A 24282-nucleotide genomic window follows, 5' to 3' on the forward strand; every position below is an offset into this window, starting at 1 on the left:
CTTAAAGCAACTCCTCCAATGCCATCTGATAACCCTCCCACGACAGCATGTGATGCCTGTCGCCGCCGCAAAGTAAGATGCAACGCTCAGCAGCCTTGCAGTCGATGTCAGAATGCTGGCCTCGCCTGTCGCACGACCATCGTCCGCCGGAAGAAGGGGCGGCAAGGCGCAACTGCGACCGTCCTGCAGGAGCTGCGGAAAGCACCGGATCATAATGAGCCCACATCAACCCCATCACCCAAGAACACTGTCCTTTATGGCCAATTTACTCGAAATCAGGGTCTCTTGACCTTGTCAATCGTGCAGAGCTGCGCAGAATACTTTTTCACGCGCATGTTGGGCACTGTCCCTATCATGCGGCCTCCAACATTCCAAAGCCATATTAATCGAATGACCGAATGTCTTCATTCATACTGCCTAGTAAATGCTTTTTGTGCCTTTGTTTTCAAGCAAACAGGATATGCTTCCACACTCGATCCAGATGGCTCGAAGGCGCCCCTGGGGGTAGCGTTGCTGGATGAGGCTATGGCAGCGCGTCGACACCTTGATCCTTTTGCCGCACCGAGTCGACATGGAATTACCATTGCCTTTTTACTTTACGGCTGTCAAATCGGAATGGGGAATCAACGGCAAGCATACTACTTTTTGCGCGAAGCCACTACTCTCTATACTGCCGGTATGCTGGATCAACCGGAGGCCGGGCAAGACGAGGATCCAGGTGGCCTCTTTTGGCTTCTATTAATCTCTGAAAGGTAAGATACGGTAAACGCTATAGAGCCGAACTGCCATTGACTCAACATATCAAGAGCTCATGCTATACGCCGACACCGTCCCATCACCCTGCAGATCACCCCGGATTCACCGTTATTAGACGACACACAACTTGACCCTTTCAACATCGGCTTCCGCTGTTTAGCGGAGCTCTACAGACCGTTCGACCAAGCATTCCTCAGCCGCTGGAACGGCAACGAGCTAGCTTCATCGCAGGAGCTACTAATCCAACGCGAAGAGCATCTACAGCGAGCCGTTCCTGCGGACCTTGAGCTGCCAGATATTCTGCTAGCAGATCTCAGAGTATCACAACAATGGCTTCGAACGATGATCTGGCAACTAGCTACATCTGCTGGCTTTCTTTCGAGCACACCATCTCACCCGTGTCTCGGATTTGGCTATCCCTTGCAGATCGCCCGGGATCTATCACTGGCGACGTGGAAACTGTCGAAGGAGAGTCTAGAGACACATGGAATAGGCCTGGTAAATCCTCTCCAAGCAACTGTTGCTTGCTGTTACTAACGCAAACAAGGTTGAGAAAATCTTTGAGATTACCTGTACCCTCACAGATGTAATAGCATGCATGCCGCCAGCTGGAATGCGCTCGTCAAGCTTCGACCTCGGGCCTCAAGACTATTTGAAGCATCTCTGTACCTTGATCCACGGCCTGCCGGGCGGCGAGATAAAGTTCCTTCCCCTCCTTCTAGCGAAGCTCAGCCAGACATTACCGTCAATGCTCGCTCCTGTCACGCAGCATCTCAATCTACCTCTGCCCGACGCCCATACTTTACCTGACATTGAGGCTGGGTCACCGATTGGAATCAGGGGCGAATGGACCAGAGGGTTTAACTGGGCTGAGATGAGTCGGATTGGTGACACAACGCCTGAGAACGACCGGAGCGTTCACCTAGGGTAGGTGGCGCTTGGGCAGCAGCACGCCCCAGAACCTCTCTGGACAACCTTCTTAGTGATCTTATGCCAACGAATAGATTACTCTCATATTTTGAGCCATGTATTCCTCTCATAGCCTTCGTTTACTTGTTCCGCGTGGACGTGTGGTTCAATGGTCTTGCTGGTATATCAATCCCCATCACGTCGGCCCTTTCTCATCCTGCAACACCTTGCCCCGCCGTGAACAACGACCAGCCAATATTTCAGGTAAGCAAAGCAAAGGGTCAACCAAGAATACAAGCATCAGCTTATCAGTAACCCCGCACACATCCAAAAGGGAAAGATATCTCGACTGAGGGGCAAGCAACCGGGTGGGGTTGGAGTCAGACCTGTTAGGCAGGCCGTCCCGCCACCTATCTCGACCCAACTAGGAATGTTGCTCCTCGGAAACCCTCACTTCTATAGTCCATCCTGCAATACAAGATCAATATATCTACCCCTCCATGCTATCTACCCCTCGCTCCTACAATCATTGATCTCTCATTTATATCTAACTCCTTTGTGACCACCACTCTCATCCAACACACATCACAGACCCCATCTCCCACCAACCCAACCACCCAAAATGTCCCCCCCAACCCTCCACGGCATCCTCGCCGCCCTCATAACCCCCTTCACAGACGACCAAACATCCATCGACGCCGCTCGTCTCGAATCTCACATCAACCACCTCCTAAACGCCGGCATCCACGGCCTCGTCCCCGGCGGCTCCACGGGTGAATTCACCGTCCTCTCCCTAGCAGAGCGCAAACAACTCACCGAACTCTGCGTGAAGTTTGCCGCCGGCCGCGCCCCCGTCGTCGCCGGCACAGGAGGCCTCTCAACCCTCGAAGCCGTGGACCTCTCCATCCACGCGGCGCAGGCCGGCGCCGCGGCCGTCATGGTCGTCCCGCCCTTTTACGACCCTGTCTCCCTTGATGAGTTACGCGAATTGCTTAAGGAGGTCAGCGACGCGAGCAAATTGCCGATCATGTACTACAATATCCCCGGTGCATCGGGACTGACTCTTTCACCGACGGAGATCGCCGCGTTGTCTGAAGTCGGCGTGAAATACCTCAAGGATACCTCGGGTAATGCGCCGGCCCTTACGGAGTTGGTTTTCGGGTTACATGAGCAGATTACGGCGTTTAATGGGTGGGATACCCTTACCTTTTATGGTCTTGCTGCTGGGTGTCCGGGTGGTGTGTGGGGTGCTGCGAATATTATTCCGGAACTCGCGGTGGAGCTGTATGATGCTGTTGCGGTTAAGGGAGATCTTGTGAAAGGAAGGGAGTTGTGGAGTAGGGCGTGGCCGTTGTGTAAGTTTTTGGAAAGCAATAGTTATAGCGCGGCTGTGAAGACGGGGGTTGAGTTGATTGGGCAGCCGACGGGAGGGTTGAGGAGGCCGTTTAAATTGCTCAGTGGGGAGAAGAGGGAGGAGTTGAGGCGGTTGATTGAGCAGGCGGGGGTGAAGACTGTTTAGTGGACAGTTTTTTATTTTTCAAGGGAGTGTTATGGTATATGCAGAGGAATAGTTTGCAATGAAGGTTTCATGATATGTTTATAGTTCGTTGCACGTTAGATTAAAGACATGATTCGTTAGCAGAATAAAGGCCATATTTGTCTCTCTTGGATGAATGTCGTCCAGGTTGGCATGGGGTCGCCACGGTTCATCTCCAGGTGGTCGTCCTGCCGACGCCACAACTCGACCATGATGTCCCTGGCCGTGCTGAAACCAGCAGGACCACAGGTCGAAATCGTAGTCTCTATCCACTGCAGAAGTGCCTCGCGTCTCGACGCGGTCAAAGCTTCACAGCCAGCGATAAATGCAGGCCACGCGGCGCCAGGCCCAATGCGATGCTCTTGGGGAAGTGCAGCTGTAAAGTCGGCAAGTGAGAGAATGACACTGTCGACGTGGGATGCCATGATGGCGGGATGGACTCGGCGGATCCGTCGGTAGAAGAATATCACCAGCGCTGCGTTCAGTGCTCTGAGCATATGTGCTTGTGGTTTTGAGGAGCCAGCTCGAGGGAGCGCGAGATCGCCGGAGCAGATCAGGTTTTCTAACCTGACGCTTCGCCTGTGGAGTGTTTCCCATGCCTCGAGGCTTGTGTCTTGCCGCGACTTCTGTGCGTTGCGGAATGTTTCCATGACGTTGGCGAGGCGGGTGGTTTGTGAGAGTAAGCTGAGCCACGTTTCGGGCACGCCGGAAATTTGCTTGTATAGTGTGTCTGGGTAGCTACGAGAGTCCTGCAGGTGGATGTCGTGTAGGCCGGTCTGCTTGTCTTTGGTTTCGTTGATATTCAGATCGCTGTCGGCGTCGTGGGCTTCTAGGCGTAGGAAGTCGTCTAACCGGGGGTTATGCTCATCGGGAACCGGGTCTGTCCGGCGACGCAGAAAGTTCAGCCCCAAAGCTTCAATGAACGAGCTGGACGGGTTGTAGTCATGCAAGACGTATGTGCTCTCTCCAACGAGTCGTAGCCATGTGTATACGTGGTGCAGCAGGCGGGCTTTTTGAGAAATGCGGTGCTTCTTCAGACCGCGCATTCGGACGACATACTCCGCGTTGACCATGAATGACCGTGTATGTTGATGCTGTCCTGAAATGACCTGCTTCGATTAGCGCATAGCCTCGTCTGTGGCAAAGTAGGTTCTCCTACCGTATACTGAATCAAAGACGAGATCGCCATGAGTTGATCCTTGTACTTCGCACGCTTTGGATCGCGCGTCTCGTATTTGAGAGACTTCTGCATGTGATCCCTCGCTTGTTCGAACATTTGACAAGCTCCTTGTTGCCAGTGTGTGGCCGGATCGGCTGTGCCGTGTGCTGTAGAGAGGTGAACGGCCGAACATGCCAGTATGCCATACAGGTTTGCCAGCCGTGCGTGGCTGATAGTCTGGGACCCGAGAATGGTGAGGTCGTTGTATGTTGCCATGGCCGCTGACAGGTTCATGATGCGCCAAGGAGACTTGTCCCCGAGAGGCATGATGAGCATTTGCGGCACTACACTTTCATTAAAGTGCTTGAAGAGAAATGGAGCATCAGCCAGCGCCGCCGCATCGAGGAAGGTAGAAGCCATTTGTAATGCGCTGCCAGGTGGTGTCAGGAGTGCCGTAGTATCCTGGACAGAAGCAATGTCTTGAGCAATAGCAAAAGCATGCTCACCAGCCCCATCCTGCTGACCGCCAAAATACATATCAAAGTCCACCATGGAAGGTTGAAAAAAACCCGGCTGTTCTGGGCTTAGTCCCAATATATCGGACCAGTGTAGGAAATCGTCAATGTGTGAGGGCGAGTCATTGAGTAGTGTAGGCAATTCAATTTGGGGGTCTTGGGCAGCAACAGTCTGAAAAGGGACGGACTCTAGTTGAGTTTGAGAGACCTCTGGCTCTGGATGCTCCTTCTTCTTGCCTTGCGGCTCTGGGGGCATCTTGTGCGAAGCATCTGCGCCGTCTGGAGCAAAATCGAGAACGGCAAAGGGCCCGACTACAATGTCACCGACAGGGGGGCGCTCGGGGTCGCGCGTCCGTGAGTCTATCTCGGCCAAGGAGGCGCTGATTGAGCCGGAGAGCAGATTCGTTCCTAGTGCATCGCTCATAGACTCCCGCGACTCTTCGGTGTAGAGGTGGCGTCGCGTGCCATTCTGGTCCTCGATCTTCTTGTCCTCGCCAGTATTACGCATCCACCGCACCTCACTGGTAAAGCCCTCGCATGGCACCCCCAGGGTCCGACATGTCCGACATACTGGCCGTTTCTGGTCGCACTTGACATGGCGACGTCGGCAGGTCCGACACGCTCCGAGGGTGTGCGACCGGCGGGGCCGGGTGGATCTCGAGCTCGTCATGTTTTCAGCAAGGGACAACGTATAATGTGGAAGGCAAGGAATAGCAGTTGACGCATTTGGAACGCATGGCAGCTGGGTAGAACGCTTTTAGAAGGAGAAGTCCGCTGGATATGAGGCTCCAGGAGGAGAAAGGAGATACGAGGTGAAGCGGGGGATCTCCGGCGATCGGAAGGGCTTTCCTCTTTGGATTCTTATCTTGCTCCATCTCCAACTACGGAGTAATGACATTGACTACAGCTTCCCCAGTCTCACGGCCTCCACTCGGACAGTCTCCGCGATCTCGTCCTCCAGGGTCTTTCCCTTGGGCTCCCATTGAAGTAGCTGTCGCGCTCGCTGCGAGTTTTGTTGCGCATTCGTGCCCCAGAGAACAGCAGCATGGCCGCTCAATTTGTCTGCTTCCTCATGGCTCAGCTGCTTCACTGCAGTTAACTCAATCAAGCCAAGTCTCTTGGCTTCCTCTGCTACCTTCTCTGAGATCTTTCCAAAGCTCTGCTTGCAGTCAATCTACCGTGGTTTCCACGAGCGAGAATATCTTGACTCACCAGCGGGCTACTGCCGGTAAAGTATATGCCATCCTGATTCCACAGGCCTTCAGTATCGCCCGCAACAGCCTTCTCCACCAGCTTGACAAAGATATCGCTGACATCGGTGATGTAGCTGTTGCTCCAGGTGCTCTCGCCCTTGCCGACCTGGATCGCACCTCCTGTCTCAATCGCCAGCCTCGCCAACTCCGGGATCTGCACGCTTCGCTGGTTCACCGGTCCTCTTCCACGACCGTAGATTATAGGTGGAAAGACGAGAGCGATTTTCGGTCCTGAAATCCTGAGGATGAAGTCGTCTACGACTCGCGTTTTCGCGTTCTGGCGGATTATCTCGCGGACGACCTCGACACCATCTACGTCGCTAAAGACATCGGCACTGCCTTCGCCATATCTGCTTTGGACGATGTCAGCGGTTGAGAGAACGCTGGCGCCAGAGACTTGAATCCAGTGCGCTGGGATTGTTAGCAACGGTCATAAGCCGTGGAATGGTCCATACCCGGACTTGACTTGTTCCGCCTCTCGAGTCCCTTTGCAATGGCTTGGACACTTTCAATATGCTTCGAACTCGCGGCATCTGCACGGTGTTAGCAGTCAGCTTTACCTGCGGTTAGGAAACCTACGAATGATGACGTCCGACTGCGACGCCTCCTCCTCGATCAGTGATGTAGAGTCCAGATCGCCCAAGACAACTCGAACGTCGCTGTAGGTTTTAGAAATAACAGCCGCCTTTGCCTCATCTCTGACGAGAACGCTGACCGCGTACTCCGGGTGGGCTGAGCGCAACGCGTAGAGAATATCCCCGCCAATGTACCCTGTAGCGCCAGTTCTAGCAGCAAATGTCAGCTTTTCTCCCTACCAAAGATTTCAGCTACAAACAGGAAAATTCGAGTTGTTGTAGACATTTTGCTATCCTCCAGAGATGAATTGAAAGTTGCTAAAGAGATAGAATCCTAGATACGGTCGCTATGCCCGTCTGCTCTTCCCCGCGAACACGAGCTGCCCAGCATTTCTAATCAGGACTGCGGGGCGTCGACTTCCTCGTGTTTCTTTAGCATATCTAGCCAAGCAGGTAAGCTATTCCGGCTTTTTCGGTCTATCTGCGTCCGTTTCTGCTTTAGGCAGGAAACGCCGTTGATATCTACATGCACCTGATAGCTCCTATCTGAGTATAGTCGTAGTCGTACCATATTTTAAGTAGTAGGGGTGGCCATTATTATAGTACTTCCTCTCCTCTCCAGTAAGCTCTCAAACAATCATTTGTACCTGAGCACGATGGCCAATCGCTCCGAGACCTTCCACAAGCATGTCAACTGCATTGCAGACCTCAAGGCCCTGGGGAGCAGCAGGCTGCCGACCATGGTCAGGGGTGAGTCTCTACAGTCAAAAGAAAATTGTGTGGCAATTAATGACAAAGGCAGATTACTACAACGAAGGCGCAATGGACCTGATCACCCTCAACGACAACGAAGCCGCCTACGACCGGTACAAAATCATGCCGCGGATTCTCATCAACGTTGCGAACGTCGACACCAGTACTGGGTTCCTTGGAACAAAGGTGAGTCTTGCTCTATCTATAGCAACACTCAATATCATTTCTGACACGCAATTGCAATGATTGAAGGTCTCCCTCCCCTTCGGATTCAGCCCAGCAGCCTCCCACAAACTCGCCCACCCAGATGGCGAACTCGCCACATCGCGCGCCGCAGCGAAATTTAATATCGCCATGGGCCTATCCTCATACTCAAACTATACCCTTGAAGACGTTGCCGCGCAGGGCCTCGGCAATCCGTATGCGATGCAGATGTGTGTTTTGAAGGATCGGGCAATTACGTTGCAGTTGCTGCAGCGGGCGGAGAGTATGTTCTTTTCAACCCATAAACCTCCTAGATCTAGCAGGAGAGAAGTTGGAGGAACGCGTTGCTGATAATCCATAGAGGCTGGCTACAAGGCGCTCTTCCTCTCCGTCGACGTCCCAGTCCTAGGTATGCGGCTCAACGAGTACAGGAATAGCTTCCTGCTCCCGGAGGACATGGAGTGGCCGAATATTCTCACGAATGGGAGCGACACGTCGGATAAGGTTGGATATGGTATGTTTCTCTTCCTCTCTTCTCTGACCACTTATTACTCATGGATATACGGAATCTAATCAATTACCTAGACCCCAGTCTCGACTGGGAAACCACAATCCCCTGGCTCCGCGAACACACCTCTATGCAAATCTGGCTCAAAGGAGGTACGTCCAGATCCCCCTGCCCATTCCATTACACCACCACTCCATCCAAGATCTTCTTGATACTGACATTGACTCCAAATAGTCGCCGCCCCCGCCGACGTCGAACTCGCAATCCACTACGGCCTCGACGGAATCATAATCTCCAACCACGGCGGCCGGCAACTCGACGGATCACCCGCTACCCTCGACGCACTACGGCTCTGCTCGGATGTTGCCAAGGGACGTATCCCGCTCGCCATTGACGGTGGAATTCGCCGTGGCTCGGATATCTTTAAGGCGTTAGCGCTGGGCGCGACGTACTGTTTTATGGGGCGGATTCCGATTTGGGGGCTTGCTGTGGGTTCTTTATTCTCTTTCTGCTAGGGGTTGGGTTGGGATGGTCGCTGACTATATATGAAACAGGTGAATGGACAGGAAGGCGTGGAGTTGGCGATTAAGATTCTGCAGAGGGAGTTGAGGGTTACAATGGCACTTGCGGGGTAAGTTTTTTTCTTTTTCGATTAGAGGTGATGATCTGAGTGTGTGCTAACATTGTGTAGCTGCCAGACTGTCCAGGATATCCGGGAGAGTCATTTGGCGGTTCTGCAGCCTGATGGGAGGCTTTCGAAGCTGTAGAGTCGTTGGTGTACACAAGAGATGTTCATGGTCTGCACTGTTCGCGATTAGCATTAGTCTGTTTTTTCTGTCCTCGATGCGAGCATATTGGTTTCACATTGTCAAATTTTAGTCCAATTTGGTTATCCAGGTAGTCGTCGATTTTCAGTCAGAAGATCACCTTAACTGTCAGGATAGTTGGTCTAACTATCCACCAAGAGGACCGGGATATCACGCTTTTACGACCACCAGCACCAGGCCGCAGATACGTAATATATCTCTCGCCCCGAGGTCTGCCTTGACGTTATCTCACTCGGTAGTTGTCTCTCTGTCTCCCCTGATCGTGGCCGTTTATTCGTGTCTACAACCCTAGCCCCCAATATTTCTGGACCGCTCGCAATGCCTTAAAGTTCACCATATAGGAACACCTGCACATCTAGAATACTTCATTCCACTAATATCACAGAACCATGAATCAGAAGAGCCCCTGTACCACGATACACCTCCTCAACCTCGTCCCCCATCAGTCATGACCGAGGCATATACCATTCAAACCACGGAGATCTCTATGAATTATCCGCACAGGAGAAACTCGCACTGGAAGGATCATCATGAATCGCCTTACCAGAGGCATAGGTACCAAGACCGCACTAATCAACGGAGGTAATCATTAGCCCAGCACATATAGCCACCAGCACCTCACAACTCCACATGCTGATGCAAGCCACAAGGGGGGGAAACATACCATAACAACCCCCATAACGAAAATCACACAATTGATAAGCGTAAGCAGCGTCTTCCTCTTAGTCGAAACCCACAGTCCCTTGTTTATGAAGAGCCAGAATGCCGCGGGGAGACTGAAGCTGAACCAGCTGGCGAAGAGGGCGGTCTAGTGTGTATATCTTGTTAGCTGGGGTTTCGAGTCTCGCATGTCTAGAATGGAAAAGGGAAGTGAAAATGAAAGAGGGTGAAGAGCGCACCATAAGACTAAGCAGGGTGCTAAACACCGGAATGGCAGTTGCAATAACCCACGCAACGATCCACAATGCAACGGCGATTCCGATCCAGGACCCGACGGCCATGAAGTCGCGCTTGTGCATGCGGTCGGTGCCGGCGAAGAGACGCGTGTAGATTGCTTTGCAGGCGATGTGCCCGTTGATGACGCCGGCGATGATGATCTAGTACGATTAGATATGCCTTGAGACGAAGGAAGAGTTATACTGGAGGTATACGTACGGTAGGAAGCGCAATCCCATAAGCGACCTTAGACACAATGGGAGTGATAGACCCTAGAACAGGTGACTTGACGTCCTGTCCGACAAAGTAGTAGATCACGACACCGGTAACGAGGTATAATGTGATGTCAATGGCTTGAAGAAGGGTGAGGGCTTTGGGGAAGTCTCGGGGGTTCTTGAGTTCGGCGATGACGTTGAAGAAGCTGTAGTGGCTTGCTGCGGGTTGTTAGAGGTTGTATCAGAGCGAGAAGGCCGGTGGCTTACCATAAGACAAAATGATGTTTAGAGCTGATGTAAACCCAGTAACGAGGTTCGTTTCTGTCGTTGCTCTGATAGCACCACCCTCGTACTGGATCCCAACGGTAATCATGGCGATCATGACGGCGCAAAAGATACTGATGAATGCTGTCCAAGTCAACATTCACGCCTGCAACTATGCATCTAACGGAGAACATACAAGCAAGCGACAACCAGGACATATTTTTCATCGTCCTCGGCAGGGAGAAAATCAGCGAGATGACCAAGCCCACGACCCCAAAGACAAGCGAGCAGGTGGCATGCCCAGTGAGAACATTCATTGCCACCGTGAAGATCAAAATATGGCTCGCCATGTTGAAGATAAGAAACAGCATCTGCGCGGCGAAGAGAACCTCCCGCCCAAATCGACCCATCAGGATCTCTCCTGCGTCAGCCATAGTCGCAACATGGGGATACCGCCACTTGAACTGCCCGATCAAGTAACCCGTGTACGAGGCGACGACGCCCATGGAGAGGATGATGATGATTGCGGGCACGAGACCAAGACCTGCTACTGCGGCTGGGATGGAGAGGATTCCGAGGGAGATGGTTTGAGCGACCATGAGCAGGCCACATTGCCTGGTGGCTGTTATTAGGGAGATGGATGGGTGGGCTTTGAGATACGTACCACCATTCCAGCGTCTTGTACTTGACTTCAGCGTTCGATTCGTCGCCGAAGACGTCTTGTCGGTATGGTATGCTTTCGGCCTTTTGCTCGTCTATCGGCATTGGGGTGTTTTCTTCGTGGGTTTTCTCGGGTCTGCTTTCGATGTCGGTGTTGGAAGGGTCCTGTACATGGGAGAGATTTGACGACATGATTGTTGGGATTGTAGTATGTTTGTTTTGATGTATTGTTCGTGAGAGGAGACTGGGGTCAGGCCACAAGAACTAGGGGTTATGGATGAGAAAGATCGATACTGATATGGTTGGGCCGGAGAGCGCAAGAGGGGGGAGACCAGGGCAGACAGGCACTGGTATATGTGCCGGATGGTTGGGGCATTACTTACATGAGCCACGATAGGTAATTAAGGAAAGGGTGGAACCTGACAAGCCTTGGGGCTGGGGGGAATGCCAGCCAGGTTGCTACCTTTAGCATCACCGGCTTATCTATGGGTCCGTACGAGCCAGATGTGCGTCGCTTGGTGGATGCCATGCCTAGGCTTGGAGGCGATGGTTCAGCATTCTCGACAACATAATCCATTGGCCCTCTCTGAGATTGAGATATACCCCTACTCATTGCCTGATATTCTACCCCAGACCATGTTATTTGGATCTATATTGTCCCCATACAGGACAGACTCCACGATGCAGATTCCGGGGAAACTCCTGGGAACCATCCAACACTCCACGGGGCCATTTTTGGCTTCTGTCTGCACATTGGTGAAATCAATTATTCTCTCGTAAGTGATACTCCTGACTCTGGGGGTACCCGCCCTGAATCATGCTTATCGAGGAAGAGCTTGCCTGTTGTACTGTGGCAAAGCAGCGTTCCACTCAAGCATTCTCAGGGGGTCATGATAGTCCATCTCACTGCAGGATTAATGGTAGACAACTCCGTAATGTGCGCGATTTAATTCGGTTCGCCGGTTGAGCCTAGAGGTGCCCAGTAGGAAAAGCCTGCCTGTTCTGGGTCGGGCTCGGTCAAGTTCCGCTTTAGAACAACATCCGCGAGTTTGGAGATAGGGGACGCTGTAAAACTTCTTCGGTGTCATGATTACGGCGATAGCTGCTCTCTGTGATAGACCGCCGTCATTGGGTGTGTATCCCGAGAAGATATTTGCGTCCTGCTGTTACGCAATGCCGTCTGTGCTCAGGATGTTGCTCGCCGGCCTCGGAGTAACCCTAAACGTAGTCCATGCTTATAGTATCTCTGATGCGATCAAATGTCTCTTGTATTCGTTTTGTAGCTGGCCCTACCCATTTGTGGCAACACGCCTCTCGCCTTGCCTTTCAGAGCAGGTATTTCTAGCGGTCCGGATATACCAAGCTCAGGAACCTATAGTATACAGCAAAGCCAAGTAGAATCAACCAACAGTTTCATTCATAAAACCTAAATCATTCAAACGTAGCACTATTCTATCACAGCTTATTCCCCATATTAACATGCACAGCCTTAACCTGCGTATAAGCCTCCAGCCCAGCCTCACCCAACTCCCTCCCAATCCCACTCTGCTTCACACCACCAAACGGAATCCGAGGATCGCAGTCCTGGCTACTATTCACCCAGACCATACCAGCCTCAATCTCCGCAGCCACGCGGTGCGCCCTCTCAAGGTCGCGCGTGAACACCGCCGCGCCAAGTCCATATGTCGTGTCATTCGCCCTCTTGATCGCCTCCTCTTCATCCGAGAAGGGAAGAATTACCACGACCGGCCCAAACACCTCCTCGCGCACAATAGCCAGGGAATCGCTGTTACCTGTGAAAACAGTGGGCTCGATAAAGTACCCGTTCTTGTTCTTCTCGTTGGCGGGTGTGTGAGCGGAGCCGCCTGTGACGATCTCCACGCCATCCTTCTTAGCTGCTTCGATGTACGAGAGGATGCGGTCGTATTGAGCACGCGTCACCTGGGGGCCCTGGAAGGTCGACTCGTCCCACTGGTCGCCGATCTTCGAGGTACTCTTGACAGCTTCCTTGAACTGGACTAGGAAAGTCTGGAAGATATCCTTATGGACGTAGATCCGCGACGTCGCGGTGCAGATCTGGCCTTGATTGGACATGATTCCGAAGTGCGACCATTTGACGGCTTGGCCTAGGTCAGCGTCCGGGAAGACGAGCAGTGGTGACTTTCCGCCTGTTTCTAATGTGATGTTTTTCAAGGTTCCGGCGGCGAGTTTCATGATCTCTCGCGCTGTCATGGTTGATCCTGTGAAGGCGACTTTGTCGACGAGTGGGTGGGAGACAAGCGCTGCGCCGGCTTCGCGGCCGTAGCCGTTGACGATATTGACTACGCCTGGGGGAAAGCCTGCTTCCTTGATCAATGTTCCTAGGATAAGAGCACTGAGTGGTGTCTGCTCTGCGGGCTTGAGCACGACTGTATTTCCGCAGGCTAGAGCAGGCCCTAACTTCCAGGATGCCATGGAGAGGGGATAGTTCCATGGGATGATCTGCCCAACCACACCAATAGGTTGACGGAGTGTATAAGCGAATTTTTCGGGGGTTGTGCTGATGGTCTGTCCGAAGGTCTTATCGGCCCAGCCGCTGTAGTATCGGATGGTGCTGATTGCTTCGACCAGATCCTCGTTCAGGGCGACGTGGTATGGTTTGCCGTTATCCCAGGCATCGATCGTCGCGAAGAGCTCCTTGTTCTTCTCCATCAAATCGGCGAGGCGGGACATGAGCTGGCCGCGCTCGGTGCCGGGGAGTTTCTTCCATGATGGGTCGACAAGGGCGGCTTTGGCGGCGTTCACGGCGCGGTCGACGTCGGAGGCGCTGGCGGCGTGGACTGTGGCAATGGCAGAGTCGGTGCTGAACGGTTAGGTTAGCAGTCTGTTCAACTGATTGGGGTTGAGAGACAAACGCGGGGTCAATTGAGGTGATGGTCTGACCACTCGAGGCCACGAATTCATTGTTGATGAAGAGACCGGTGGGCTGGGTGTAGCGGAGGCCGTTTGGGGTGGTGAGGTCGATGGCGAGGTCCGACATGATGGCTGAAATGTGAGATGGTTGTTCTGAATCTGAGGAGAAAGCATTCTTATCTCGTCTTATTTGGGCTGCGTTGCACCGACGCGGGGTGTGCTGCCGGAATTACTTGCTTTTTGCTCGCTCGTACTCAGCATGGAAAAAGGAAAGCCACTCCGGCTTATCTCTAGGATACTTTGGAAGGAAAGCATGATGAAGGACAGTCTGGCGGATATTTTCGCCAGTACTGACGACTTTTCTTGATGATTTTGGACATGACTGCCAGGATAGTGGGACTGTGTGAGTCCGCGCCTTTGGAGATCTAGCACGGCCAAAGATATATACTTGGAGCAATAAGAACGTGCAACATGAAGACATGCTTTAACAGCACCAAACGTGAATTAGTGCATGCCACACATGGGAATAGTATGATGATATATCGACAAAGACGGGATAGTGAGTTGAGAGAATCGATTCTTCCAAGGTTTGCTAGCAAGAGAGAGGCATGTCGACTCATAACAAGCATTTCATCGCGATCAAACTGCATGCTCTAAGAGTTGCTTGATAAGTGCCAGAAGCCAACGTGCCATCATGTGATCAGCTCCTATGGCTCAGTTGGTAGAGCGCATGACTAGTAATCATGAGGTCCGCGGTTCAAATCCGCGTGGGAGCAGTTTCTTCTTTTTTTTGTACTTTTTCATCGTTTTGTTTCTGGTTTCGCATAAAGTATATACTGGTGGCCTTGTGCTACCAGTACCGCCGGTGCATAAAGTAGATATGTCTAGTCGATCGAAGAGAGCCTGGTACTTAAATGAGTTCATACACTCCACGACATAGATCACGTGCTCCGACTACCCCCCGCATTTTGCGGCGAGTCATTTGCTCCAATTCCGGGGAAGTTCCGTCACCATCTCTGGAACAATTCTCCGATTCGAACTTATTTCTCGAGTAGCATGCCCGATCTTGTTGCGCGCCGCAAGCAGTTCTCAAGCTGTGATGAATGTCGCCGGTTACGTGTCAGGTGCGATGCGTTGAGTCGGGGCATCACGGACCAGTCAGAGGGTGCCTGTGGCCGATGCACCCGAGGAAAGAGGAGGTGTACTTTCGAGGTAACACCCTGGTTAAAAAGGAGTGGAATCCATCGTACTGACTGCTGCAGTGGATGAACAGTGTAAGAGCCCCCGCACCAAGAAGAGCGAGTTTATCTAGCGTCGCCTCTCCAAAAGCGGTCCGCCCGTCCAACATATCGGTACAGAGGGATGCTGGAGGCAATGGCTCACGCAATCTCCTCGGTGGACGATCGAATCATCGACAAAGAACCAGCGCTGTAACAAACCCGGAGTTATATGGAGGCTCTGCCGTTGCCCCAGTAGAAGGGTTGAGTGCATTCGATTCCCGTATGGCGCAGGTCATATACATCGCCGGCTTCGATACCATATTTGGCTCGTGGATGAGCAGATACGGGTGTCCATTTTTGTATGTTCCGCAAGACATTTCTCGAGCAGAAAGCTGACAGAGACCAGGTCTGAAAGCAGCGTCGGCGAGGACAAGAATAGCATTGCCGATGTTTGTGAACGACTTGACCGATGGATGACAGAGATGTCTCAACCGGGCTCAACCCAGAACAGGTTCCCAGGAGAGGGAGGAAAAGAAGACCGCGAAGCCGAGGAGTCACTACGAGGCGCCATTGCTGCATTCTCAGCCAGATGGCTTCCCCTCGCTTCGCGAGAGCCAAATACATCATCGTATTACCAGAGCATCATCCACGGACTATGGAGACAAGCGCGAAGGGACATGCTGAAGGTGATAAATCGTCCATCCTATCGGTCAATGCTTGCTTTGTTCCTCTTTGCTATGACACCTGTACCGGCGGAAATATCGGAAGAGGAAGAAGCGGATGGGATCTTCGGTCAAGTGTGCATCCACGCTGCATTGCAGCAAATCCAAACATTGCGAGCGCGACAGCGAAGCTTGCAATTCAATGGTACGAAAGTCTCGCAGCCGACAAAGTCTGAAGCTATTCCACCGATACCAGCGACAGTAGGGACGACCGACTTCATAACGGCGGAGAATATAGCATACTGGGCGGCAATCACGTTTGACACATCTGCTTCTTTGACGCTCAACTGCCGATCACTCCTTTCGTCAGGTTTGTTTGGATTCGAAGCCGAGATGCCCTGGCGCTTGGTCAGGGCTGGTGCGACAATGTTTCGAGATACCTGGGACAACTGGCAAGCTGAGGCGTCGTTCGTAATGACAGACGAGAGGGCAAATCAGATCATCTCTGGCGCAACGGCGTGGAAACTGCTAGCGTGGAAGCTGACGGCCGTATTCAAGGAAGCCTTACGAGATGGACATGACGAATCCGAAGTTCAGAGAGCTTTTACACTTGTTCTTGAAGGAATGCGGCAGTTCAACGACACTTATCGACAGCCACTGGAGGCATGTGAGCGGCGCATGCCATTCTTGGGACAATATACAAAGTTTCGCTGGTGTGAGTAGCACCTATCCCACGCTGACTCACGGCTAATGTTGCAGTCTCTTTAATGCTACACTACCATCTTAGCATACTTCTGCTGGCCAACGTCATCGAGGCTACAGACCGGCTTGACCTGCTCGCCGATATCGACGACACAATCGCAAATGTCGAGAGTATCGTGGTAAACACGCTGATGTTCGGTCTTCACAACACAACTACTATATCCATTGCCTTTGACCCAGGAAATCCAAGTCATGTCGGCGCCACAGAGACAACAATTAGCGTCCCTATAATATCTATCGACCCATATCCGCACCACATAGTCGCCGGCGTGCAATTAGTTCAGAAAGCCGTTGATCGAGATCTCACTCTTGGTAAAATAAGCCAAGGCGCACATTCGAATCTACGAGGTGTCTTGGAGAGGACTTTAAATCATCTCCCTCAAAGCTCCAAGTCGGTAAAAGCGGCCTGTGACTCTTTTACCAAGGTTTTGCACTATGTCGGGCAAGCGCCTCAAATGCCGTACTCTGTACTATACTGATTGCTAATGTGTACTCTATGCCTATACCTATATGTACAACCCCACCAGCAGTCACTCCTTATAGTTGTAAAATCCGCCACCACTCTTCACCCCTAGTTTCCCGCCTTCTATCATTCGTTGCAAGTACTGTAGGGGCTCCTCCGGCAGGCCTCTTCGTGCCTCGGCATAATGCTTCTCGATGTCCAGTACAACATCTAAACCAACAATATCCATCTGCTCACACGGCCCCTTTGTCGTCTTGAGCACGTCTTTGAAAATCGCATCTATCTCTTGAGGCTCGCAGACTCCTTCAGACAGGGCGAGGAGTGTCTCGCGTTTGATTGCTGCCCAGATTCTATACCAGTCCATCATTAGCTTGAGAGCTTCTCAATCCAGATACGACTTACCGGTTATAGATGTAGCCAATAGAGCTCTGCCTCACTTGGAAGGGGGAGAAGCCGTGGTGTTTGCATCGGTCGAAGAGGAGGTCGATCATTGTGGGATCCGTGCTTTCGTGGCCCATTATTTCGATTGCTGATGGAATTAGTAAGTACAGCCGGTAATGCGGAAACTACGATGAGGATACCTGAGGTTTCTGGTGGCCAATCTACACTCTGTCATTAATTCTCCTTTTCTGTGTGCGGAGAAGACTGTTGGAGTGAAACATACAACAATGCGCGCTTAACAACCTTTTACTGAACTTGAGTTCCAGCCCTTTAATGATCTCGCCAATTCCGTAGCTGCTCGAGTTCGATGCAATGATAGTATGCTCTGGGGCGAGTTCGTCGAGTTCTGTAAGAACTTTCTGCTTCAATGCCAGGTTCTCCGGTACGCACTGTGTTCGAGAGTTAATGAGTGGTAGTCTATGTTGGATAGAACATACCTCGACAACTAGCCAGGCACCCTGCAACAATGACCCCAAGGAATCGGGCGACGATACTTGAACATCCCCCCATTGCTGCGGCGTCATTGTCGATGCGTCTCTCAGTTGCTGCACATATTCTACAGCGTCGGCGAGTTGGCTTGTATCTAGATCAACGAGGTGTACGACGCCTCCTCGACTTGACCACTGGTATTTACTGCATTAGCTTAATTGATGGGACAAGATCATTATCGTTACCATATAAGCCAAACGTCGGCCTTGTGTACCGGCACCGATAATCACAACAGACCCTTGAGGAACCACTGAAACAGCCATGTTGATGGATTTAGATATCCCAAACTCAAAGTTGCGAGTAAACGAGTGGCTATATGAACCCTATCAGTATGAACCCACGGTCCAAGACAGACCTGAAAACCCCTAAGTGCTGAATCGCTACATCAGACTCACATCAACCCCCACATCGGAGCGGTTCCGATGTTCACCACCAATCCAAAAACTCCTTGGTGGAAAAGCACCAACGGAACCGACATCATCGGATCCGACATACGACCATCACAAACAGCAAACCCAATTGGCCAGATATCAGACGAATCTTTCGCCCAGTGGACCCCAAAGCTTAACCCCAGCCTATCAAGCCCTGACCCTCCAGCCATGCATCGTATCGAAGCTTCCCCTCATGCCCACCCGAGGTCTACCGACTGTGCGCTGCAGACTCCACGTCGCACTCCACGATCCGGGGAATGTCTGGAGCAGAATGCGGGGAGACCTCTGCTGTCGAGAATACTTAAATATCGTGCGGTTTTCTTCCAAAATCTCCCCACAGCACTCACCCCAGGAGCACTCGCACCTGAAACCGCAGAACATGGCGAACACCTCTGAATCTGACCTTGAAAAACCCGGTGCCGTCGCACTCGAACACGAAAATGCTCTCCACGCAATGAAAGGCGAACACAGGCCTGCGGTGCCAGTTTACACGGATGAAATGCAGAAGCGCGTTCTGCGGAAGATGGACCTCAGACTCATTCCTATGCTTGCGCTGCTTTATCTGCTTGCTTTTCTCGATCGAGGTAATATCGGCAATGCGAAGATTGAGGGGATGCTGGATGATTTGCATATGTCAGGCCAGGAGTATAATTGGTGCTGTATGCTTTTGCAACCAGTGCCAGCGATGAGACGAGTGAGGCTAACGCGTATTGAATAGTGACGGTGTTCTTCTTTACATATGTTGCGTTCGAGTTGCCTAGTAACCTTCTGCTGAAGAAGTTGAGGCCGTCGAGGTTGTTGCCGCTGCTGATGTTTTCGTGGGGGATTGTCATGGTATGCATCGATCTTCTATATCGAACTACACCAATACTAAGGGTATGGACGATAGACATTGATGGGCATAGTCAAAGACTATCACGGTCTCTTGATCGCGCGTCTCTTTCTCGGTGTAGCAGGTTAGAAGCCCCCTACATGACTATGACAGCTCTAATACAACACCAGAGGCCGGTCTATACCCCGGGATCGCCTACTACATCACCCTCTGGTACCCCCGCCACCTAGCACAATACCGCCAGGCGATGTTCTTCAGCGCCGCCAGCATCGCCGGTGCCTTCTCGGGTCTTCTTGCTTGGGCTATCGCTGTACGATTTACCCGCCCCCACTCACCCTACCCTAGTACCAGCTAACTCTTCCAGAAAATGGACGGCGTGGGCAATCTCGCGGGCTGGCGTTGGATCTTCATCCTCGAAGGCATCCTCACCGTACTCGTCGGCGTCGTCGCCCCTTTCGCCATGTACGACTTCCCCGAAACCGCAAAATTCCTAACCGACGACGAGCGCGCATACGTGATCAACGCTCTCCGCACCCAAACCGCGGGCCACGACTCATTCAGAGAGGAAGCCGTGGAAGAGCAATCGAAATTCCGAATGAAGTATGTCGTCGACGCGTTGACGGATTGGCAGATCTATGTTGGGCTTTTCAGTACGTCCCTTTACTTCCCACCCACTCATCTAAACACTTCAGAAAAAACAAAAGAAAGGTAGTTGATAAAATCAGTGTACTGGGGCATAACCTGCCCCCTCTACGGAATCTCCTTCTTCCTCCCATCCATCATCAAAGACCTCGGCTACACCTCCTCCACAGCACAGCTCCTCACCGTCCCAATCTACATAACCGCCGCCGTAGTCGCCGTCTTCGGCGCCTGGCTCTCAGATCGATATAAGAAGCGCTCGCCATTCATCCTCTTCTTCATGTCCCTCATCGCAATCGGGTTCATAATCGTGCTTGCATCATCAGATCGTGGCGTCCCAGGTGTCGTGTATTTCGGCGTCTTCGTTGCTGTTGTTGGTAGGTCCCCCTTCCGCTCTACTCCCTCTTCCCAAACCACAAGATGCACATATACTAACATGTAATGAAAAAGGAATCTACCCCGCCTTCCCCGGAAACGTAACCTGGATAAGTGTAAACCTCGCCGGAGACTACAAGCGCGCCGCGGGCATGGCGTTGCACATCGGGCTGGGTAATCTCGCCGGCGCCATGGCGTCGAATTTCTACCGCGCGCAGGACGCGCCGAAATATGTGCTGGGTCATGCGCTGGAGCTGGGCTTTTGTCTTACGGGAATCGTCGCGGTGTTGATTCTACGGTTCAACTATAAGCGCATTAATCGGAAGCGTGAGGGGATGGATATCAGTGCTCTGGGCCTAGGGCCGGAGGAGATGGCGAGGATGGGGGATCGCGCGCCGGGGTTTCGGTATATGCTTTGATTCTAATCTACTGCGTAGACAGAAGATATGGATATATGCCCTGCTATATAGGTATATGTGCACGGGAACAGAAAGATCATTATAAGTAAGAAGCTGCTCAAGTAATAAGCTGCTCAAGATATAGCTACTCTGTTCATTATGGAACGGCTAGAAACATGCCACGAACAGACCTAAAAGAGTCCATACTCCTCCTTAATCAAATCCGCCGCCTTCTCCGCAACCGCATAGACACTCCCCATGATATTCCCGCTGACGTTATTCGGGAAGATGGATGCGTCTGCAACGCGTAGGTTCTGTGTACCCTTTACGCGCAGCTTGGAATCGAGGGCTTCGCCGAGCGCAACGGAGCCGCAGATGTGGTACTCGCCGACGACGGTCTCCTGGACTGCGCGTTTGGCCTGCTCGAAGTCTTGCAGGTTGACTGTTGAATCTGGGAATTTCCGGCGGGAGACGGAGGATTTCAGGGAGGTGGCTTTGCCGACTTTGTCGGCCCAGCGGAGCAGGGCGGCAAGCAGGGCGATGTCAGACGGGTGCGTGATGTAGTTTGGTTGGATGGTGGGTGGGGTGGAGGGGTCTGTGGTGTGATCGTTAGTTTGGTTGAGTTATATAGTCAGTGAGAGGTAGAAAGTCGGCGGCATACCACTGCTTTGGATATGAATGTATCCCCTTGAGACGGGGTACTGGAGACAGAGAGAGGTAGTGACTCCCGCGGGCTCGCCTGGTGGCGGCGGCACAGACAGCTGGCTCTGGTGCTCGATGCCAGTGGCCGCGTTAGTGGTGCCGGGGACCAGCACGAGCTGAAGGTTCGCGGAGACGTCGCTTTCGAGATGAGCGATGATTTGTTGTAGTTGCTTCGCGTGGAACGGCGAAGTCGGTTCAATTTCGTGGATGCTCTGGACAACCTCTGCGAGCTCGGACTCGGAGAGAATCGTCTTCGCAGGGAGGAACCCCTGCATGCTGCCTACGGCACTGAGCGGGCCGGTGCTCTTCTCCGCATACTCCTGCATTGCGGCGGCCATGGCCTCGGGGACTTGAGAGAGGGTATCTAGACTGGCGACTCCGGGTTGCAGCTCGAAACCAGCGAGGGTGACGGCGTGGTCCTGGACGTTTGCGCCTACGGCCGGGTTTGAGACTTTGACGTCTACGCCTACGGCTTTGAGGACTTCTGGATCGCCAATGCCGGATAGTTCGAGGATCTGGGGTGACTGGATTGTGCCGCCGCTGACGATAACTTCTTTCGTGGCTGAGACTGAGTACTCCTGTCCGTCGACCGTGAAGTTTACACCTGTGGCTTTGGTTCCGTCGAGGATCACTCTGTTTACTCTCGCCTCGGTGAGAAGTTTCAGATTCGGACGAGTCCTGTTAACCTCGTAGTAGTCGCGACCAGCGTAGCTGCGTTTCCCCTTGTTTGGGCCCGTACGAGCAACGGAGCCGAGGGTGTGGTAGAAGCCGATGTGGTCTCCGCTCCAGGCGTCCAAGGGCCTGCTCTTGAACCCGGCCGCATCGCTGCAAGCTTTGATGAACTCGTATTCGACGGGCAGGTTTGAGTCGTTGAACCCTGTTCGGATGGGACCGTCAGTACCATGGTACTCCGGTGAGAGCGGCGATGAGGCTTCCAGGCACGCTGGATCAACAGGTTCGAGTTTCTAGAGACATCAGATACATGCCGCTGTATTTAGTATTAAGGAAAGCGAACCTCATGCTTCTTCATATATTTCAACATATCTTTCGCTGACCACCCCTCATCACCCGCAAGCTCAGCCCAGTCATCGTAGTCCTGCAGCGACCCACGAACGTACATCATGTAGTTGATCGCGCTTGACCCACCGACCGCTTTACCACGAGGGACATGATGCACCCGGCCATTGTTCGCTGTCTGGGGGGCGGTATACAAACACCAGTCGTATTCGGGATTCTCGAACGTCTGGATAAATGCCGCCGGCGTGTCGATGAGTGGATCGCCAATGCGGTATTTTCCTGCTTCAAGAACTCCGACGGTCACGTTGGGGTTTTCGGTTAGTCGAGCTGCAATTGTTAGGCCTGCTGTGCCGCCGCCGCAGATGAGGAAGTCGAAGGCTGTGCTGGTGAATTCCTCTAGGGAGGTCGTTGGGTTGGATTCGTCTTGCGCCATGTTGGAGTAATCACTGTGGTTGCTACTTCTTCGATATAGACAGTGTCTCCGCGCAGAGTGGGGGAAACAGCGCGTCTTTATACCCCGGAGCCATATATCCCGTCAATTGCGAGGATAGCGGTCGACGAGAGGGGGTTTCACAAGGCTGCGGGAATGGGACGAAAGACAATGCCATGGAAGTCCATTGACACCAAGCTAGGATAGTGACTAGTCAAAGCTCTAGTCCTGCCATTGGATTCTTGAGTGCGGGGGAATGCTCCTGAGGCTAGACCCGCGGCTTCTCGGTAGGCTAATCAGCACAGCTGAGTACGCTTTGCCATGTCAGCTCAGGGCATGTCGGTGATTATGACGTCCAGGCCCCTCACAACAGCCCATCTGCAATGATTCAGTTCAGGATGGAAAAGACGACGTGAAATGGGTATCAATTAAGTGACTAGGTATAGCAATGCCGCTAGGTAACCACAACGCTTGTAATAGGACCACCAGATATACCGCAAAAGCAAGCATCATGCCTGTTCAATCTGCAAGATCATGCCATCTGGGCCGATCACCGCGCAGGCCCATGTGCAGGCAGCTCATATGCATGCGCGCCCTGCGCACCCTGGCCATCTAGTTCCGCCCGCACAGCATTACTGCTTAGCTCGGCGCTGGCGACGCTGTTATCGAGCTCTCCCCCCACGGCAACGGGGTTGTATTTCTGCTCGAAATGAGAGGGGTGCGACTCCTGGTAAGAGGTCGGAACTTGCGAGAATCGTTGTTTGCGGCGTCGGAGAAGGAACCAGACCAGCGCGATTATCAAAGCGAGGCCGGCGACACCGCCGACGACTCCGCCCGCGATAGCTCCAACATTTGTCGATGATGAGTCGGAGTCGGAGTCGGGGGTGTCAGGAGCGGCCGTTTGCGTTGGTGTATTCGTTGTCGAAGTTGTGCTCGAGGTTGGTGATGGCGTAGCCGTCGAGCTGACATCGGTTCCTATATCAAACATCCAAGATTAGCACTTTCTTCTGAGAAATATATCCCATCCAGCCGACAGACACCAGAAAGACAATATGGAAAACATACCAATCGCAACCGGTACAATCGCACTATTATACTCTCCCTCAGGATACTCATCCGCACAGCCAACACCAACTACACTCTCCCCACCAGAAACCAGATTCGTCGCGCGGAACCCCGTCTTGCCGTGGTCGCAGCAGAAATACCCATCCTCCTCATACAGATCCCAAGTGCCATTATTCGCGCAGTGCACGTCTGCCAGGATCGGATTCTCACAGCCCGAGTCGGTCGGGCAGCAGACGCCTCCGTCGCCGCAGACGGTATCCTCAGGACAGCACCGGTACCAGTCGCCCCAGGTGTTTCCACAGGAGACTTCGTTTTCACTACTTGAGCAGGTGCCATTTCGGCGGATGGCGACGCCGTAGGGAGGGTCGTAGTTGCTCATGTTGGTTTGTGTAT

At 52.6% G+C, this 24282-nt stretch overlaps 12 protein-coding genes and 1 non-coding gene across 13 annotated transcripts; 6 read left to right on the forward strand and 7 right to left on the reverse strand.

The window, feature by feature from the left end:
* Positions 1–18: 18 nt before the first annotated feature.
* Positions 19–1944, forward strand: BJY04DRAFT_231339 (Zn(II)2Cys6 transcription factor; the record flags this gene model as incomplete). The annotated part of the gene is made up of 3 exons (XM_073719506.1): positions 19–752; positions 807–1254; positions 1304–1944. 3 exons carry the CDS (start codon positions 19–21, stop codon positions 1685–1687), a joined length of 1566 nt encoding a protein of 521 aa, XP_073566547.1. The 3' UTR covers positions 1688–1944.
* Positions 1945–2020: 76 nt separating this feature from the next.
* Positions 2021–3184, forward strand: BJY04DRAFT_231341 (dihydrodipicolinate synthase family protein; the record flags this gene model as incomplete). The annotated part of the gene is made up of 1 exon (XM_073719507.1): positions 2021–3184. The coding sequence occupies exon 1, from the start codon at positions 2288–2290 to the stop codon at positions 3182–3184; it is 897 nt and encodes a 298-aa protein (XP_073566548.1). The 5' UTR covers positions 2021–2287.
* Positions 3185–3300: 116 nt separating this feature from the next.
* Positions 3301–5654, reverse strand: BJY04DRAFT_231344 (Zn(II)2Cys6 transcription factor; the record flags this gene model as incomplete). The annotated part of the gene is made up of 2 exons (XM_073719508.1): positions 4362–5654; positions 3301–4311 (listed from the first exon to the last, which is right to left on the reverse strand). The coding sequence occupies exons 1-2, from the start codon at positions 5544–5546 to the stop codon at positions 3301–3303; spliced, it is 2196 nt and encodes a 731-aa protein (XP_073566549.1). The 5' UTR covers positions 5547–5654.
* Positions 5655–5777: 123 nt separating this feature from the next.
* Positions 5778–7000, reverse strand: BJY04DRAFT_231347 (uncharacterized protein; the record flags this gene model as incomplete). The annotated part of the gene is made up of 5 exons (XM_073719509.1): positions 6965–7000; positions 6709–6914; positions 6585–6662; positions 6089–6540; positions 5778–6035 (listed from the first exon to the last, which is right to left on the reverse strand). The coding sequence occupies exons 1-5, from the start codon at positions 6988–6990 to the stop codon at positions 5778–5780; spliced, it is 1020 nt and encodes a 339-aa protein (XP_073566550.1). The 5' UTR covers positions 6991–7000.
* Positions 7001–7343: 343 nt separating this feature from the next.
* BJY04DRAFT_231351 (alpha-hydroxy acid oxidase) lies at positions 7344–9153 on the forward strand. The gene is made up of 8 exons (XM_073719510.1): positions 7344–7454; positions 7507–7643; positions 7710–7944; positions 8023–8175; positions 8247–8321; positions 8404–8657; positions 8724–8800; positions 8861–9153. The coding sequence occupies exons 1-8, from the start codon at positions 7361–7363 to the stop codon at positions 8934–8936; spliced, it is 1101 nt and encodes a 366-aa protein (XP_073566551.1). The 5' UTR covers positions 7344–7360; the 3' UTR covers positions 8937–9153.
* A 328-nt stretch (positions 9154–9481) lies between these two features.
* Positions 9482–11263, reverse strand: BJY04DRAFT_231353 (transmembrane amino acid transporter protein-domain-containing protein; the record flags this gene model as incomplete). Its single annotated transcript, XM_073719511.1, has 7 exons — positions 9482–9565; positions 9661–9804; positions 9896–10093; positions 10152–10366; positions 10415–10555; positions 10608–11026; positions 11076–11263. The coding sequence occupies 7 exons, from the start codon at positions 11261–11263 to the stop codon at positions 9482–9484; spliced, it is 1389 nt and encodes a 462-aa protein (XP_073566552.1).
* A 1263-nt stretch (positions 11264–12526) lies between these two features.
* BJY04DRAFT_222747 (aldehyde dehydrogenase ALDH) lies at positions 12527–14090 on the reverse strand (the record flags this gene model as incomplete). The annotated part of the gene is made up of 2 exons (XM_073717483.1): positions 12527–13913; positions 13966–14090. The coding sequence occupies 2 exons, from the start codon at positions 14088–14090 to the stop codon at positions 12527–12529; spliced, it is 1512 nt and encodes a 503-aa protein (XP_073566553.1).
* Positions 14091–14666: 576 nt separating this feature from the next.
* Positions 14667–14739, forward strand: BJY04DRAFT_t142. The gene has a single exon. It is a non-coding gene; the product is annotated as a tRNA-Thr (tRNA).
* A 777-nt stretch (positions 14740–15516) lies between these two features.
* BJY04DRAFT_210387 (uncharacterized protein) lies at positions 15517–17086 on the forward strand (the record flags this gene model as incomplete). Its single annotated transcript, XM_073714248.1, has 3 exons — positions 15517–15542; positions 15590–16560; positions 16605–17086. The coding sequence occupies 3 exons, from the start codon at positions 15517–15519 to the stop codon at positions 17084–17086; spliced, it is 1479 nt and encodes a 492-aa protein (XP_073566554.1).
* Positions 17087–17137: 51 nt separating this feature from the next.
* BJY04DRAFT_222749 (3-hydroxyacyl-CoA dehydrogenase family protein) lies at positions 17138–18263 on the reverse strand (the record flags this gene model as incomplete). The annotated part of the gene is made up of 5 exons (XM_073717484.1): positions 17138–17420; positions 17473–17599; positions 17762–17900; positions 17949–18134; positions 18186–18263. 5 exons carry the CDS (start codon positions 18261–18263, stop codon positions 17138–17140), a joined length of 813 nt encoding a protein of 270 aa, XP_073566555.1.
* A 547-nt stretch (positions 18264–18810) lies between these two features.
* On the forward strand, positions 18811–20801 carry BJY04DRAFT_222750 (major facilitator superfamily domain-containing protein; the record flags this gene model as incomplete). The annotated part of the gene is made up of 8 exons (XM_073717485.1): positions 18811–19090; positions 19150–19265; positions 19321–19387; positions 19434–19573; positions 19628–19913; positions 19989–20279; positions 20353–20683; positions 20768–20801. 8 exons carry the CDS (start codon positions 18811–18813, stop codon positions 20799–20801), a joined length of 1545 nt encoding a protein of 514 aa, XP_073566556.1.
* BJY04DRAFT_231356 (GMC family oxidoreductase) lies at positions 20791–22827 on the reverse strand (the record flags this gene model as incomplete). Its single annotated transcript, XM_073719512.1, has 3 exons — positions 20791–21270; positions 21337–22342; positions 22393–22827. The coding sequence occupies 3 exons, from the start codon at positions 22825–22827 to the stop codon at positions 20867–20869; spliced, it is 1845 nt and encodes a 614-aa protein (XP_073566557.1). The 3' UTR covers positions 20791–20866.
* A 547-nt stretch (positions 22828–23374) lies between these two features.
* BJY04DRAFT_222752 (uncharacterized protein) lies at positions 23375–24268 on the reverse strand (the record flags this gene model as incomplete). Its single annotated transcript, XM_073717486.1, has 2 exons — positions 23375–23799; positions 23890–24268. 2 exons carry the CDS (start codon positions 24266–24268, stop codon positions 23375–23377), a joined length of 804 nt encoding a protein of 267 aa, XP_073566558.1.
* Positions 24269–24282: the final 14 nt, after the last annotated feature.

The sequence above is a fragment of the Aspergillus karnatakaensis genome (genome assembly GCF_047715665.1).
Source record: "Aspergillus karnatakaensis strain CBS 102800 unplaced genomic scaffold BJY04scaffold_63, whole genome shotgun sequence".
NCBI lineage: Eukaryota > Fungi > Ascomycota > Eurotiomycetes > Eurotiales > Aspergillaceae > Aspergillus > Aspergillus karnatakaensis.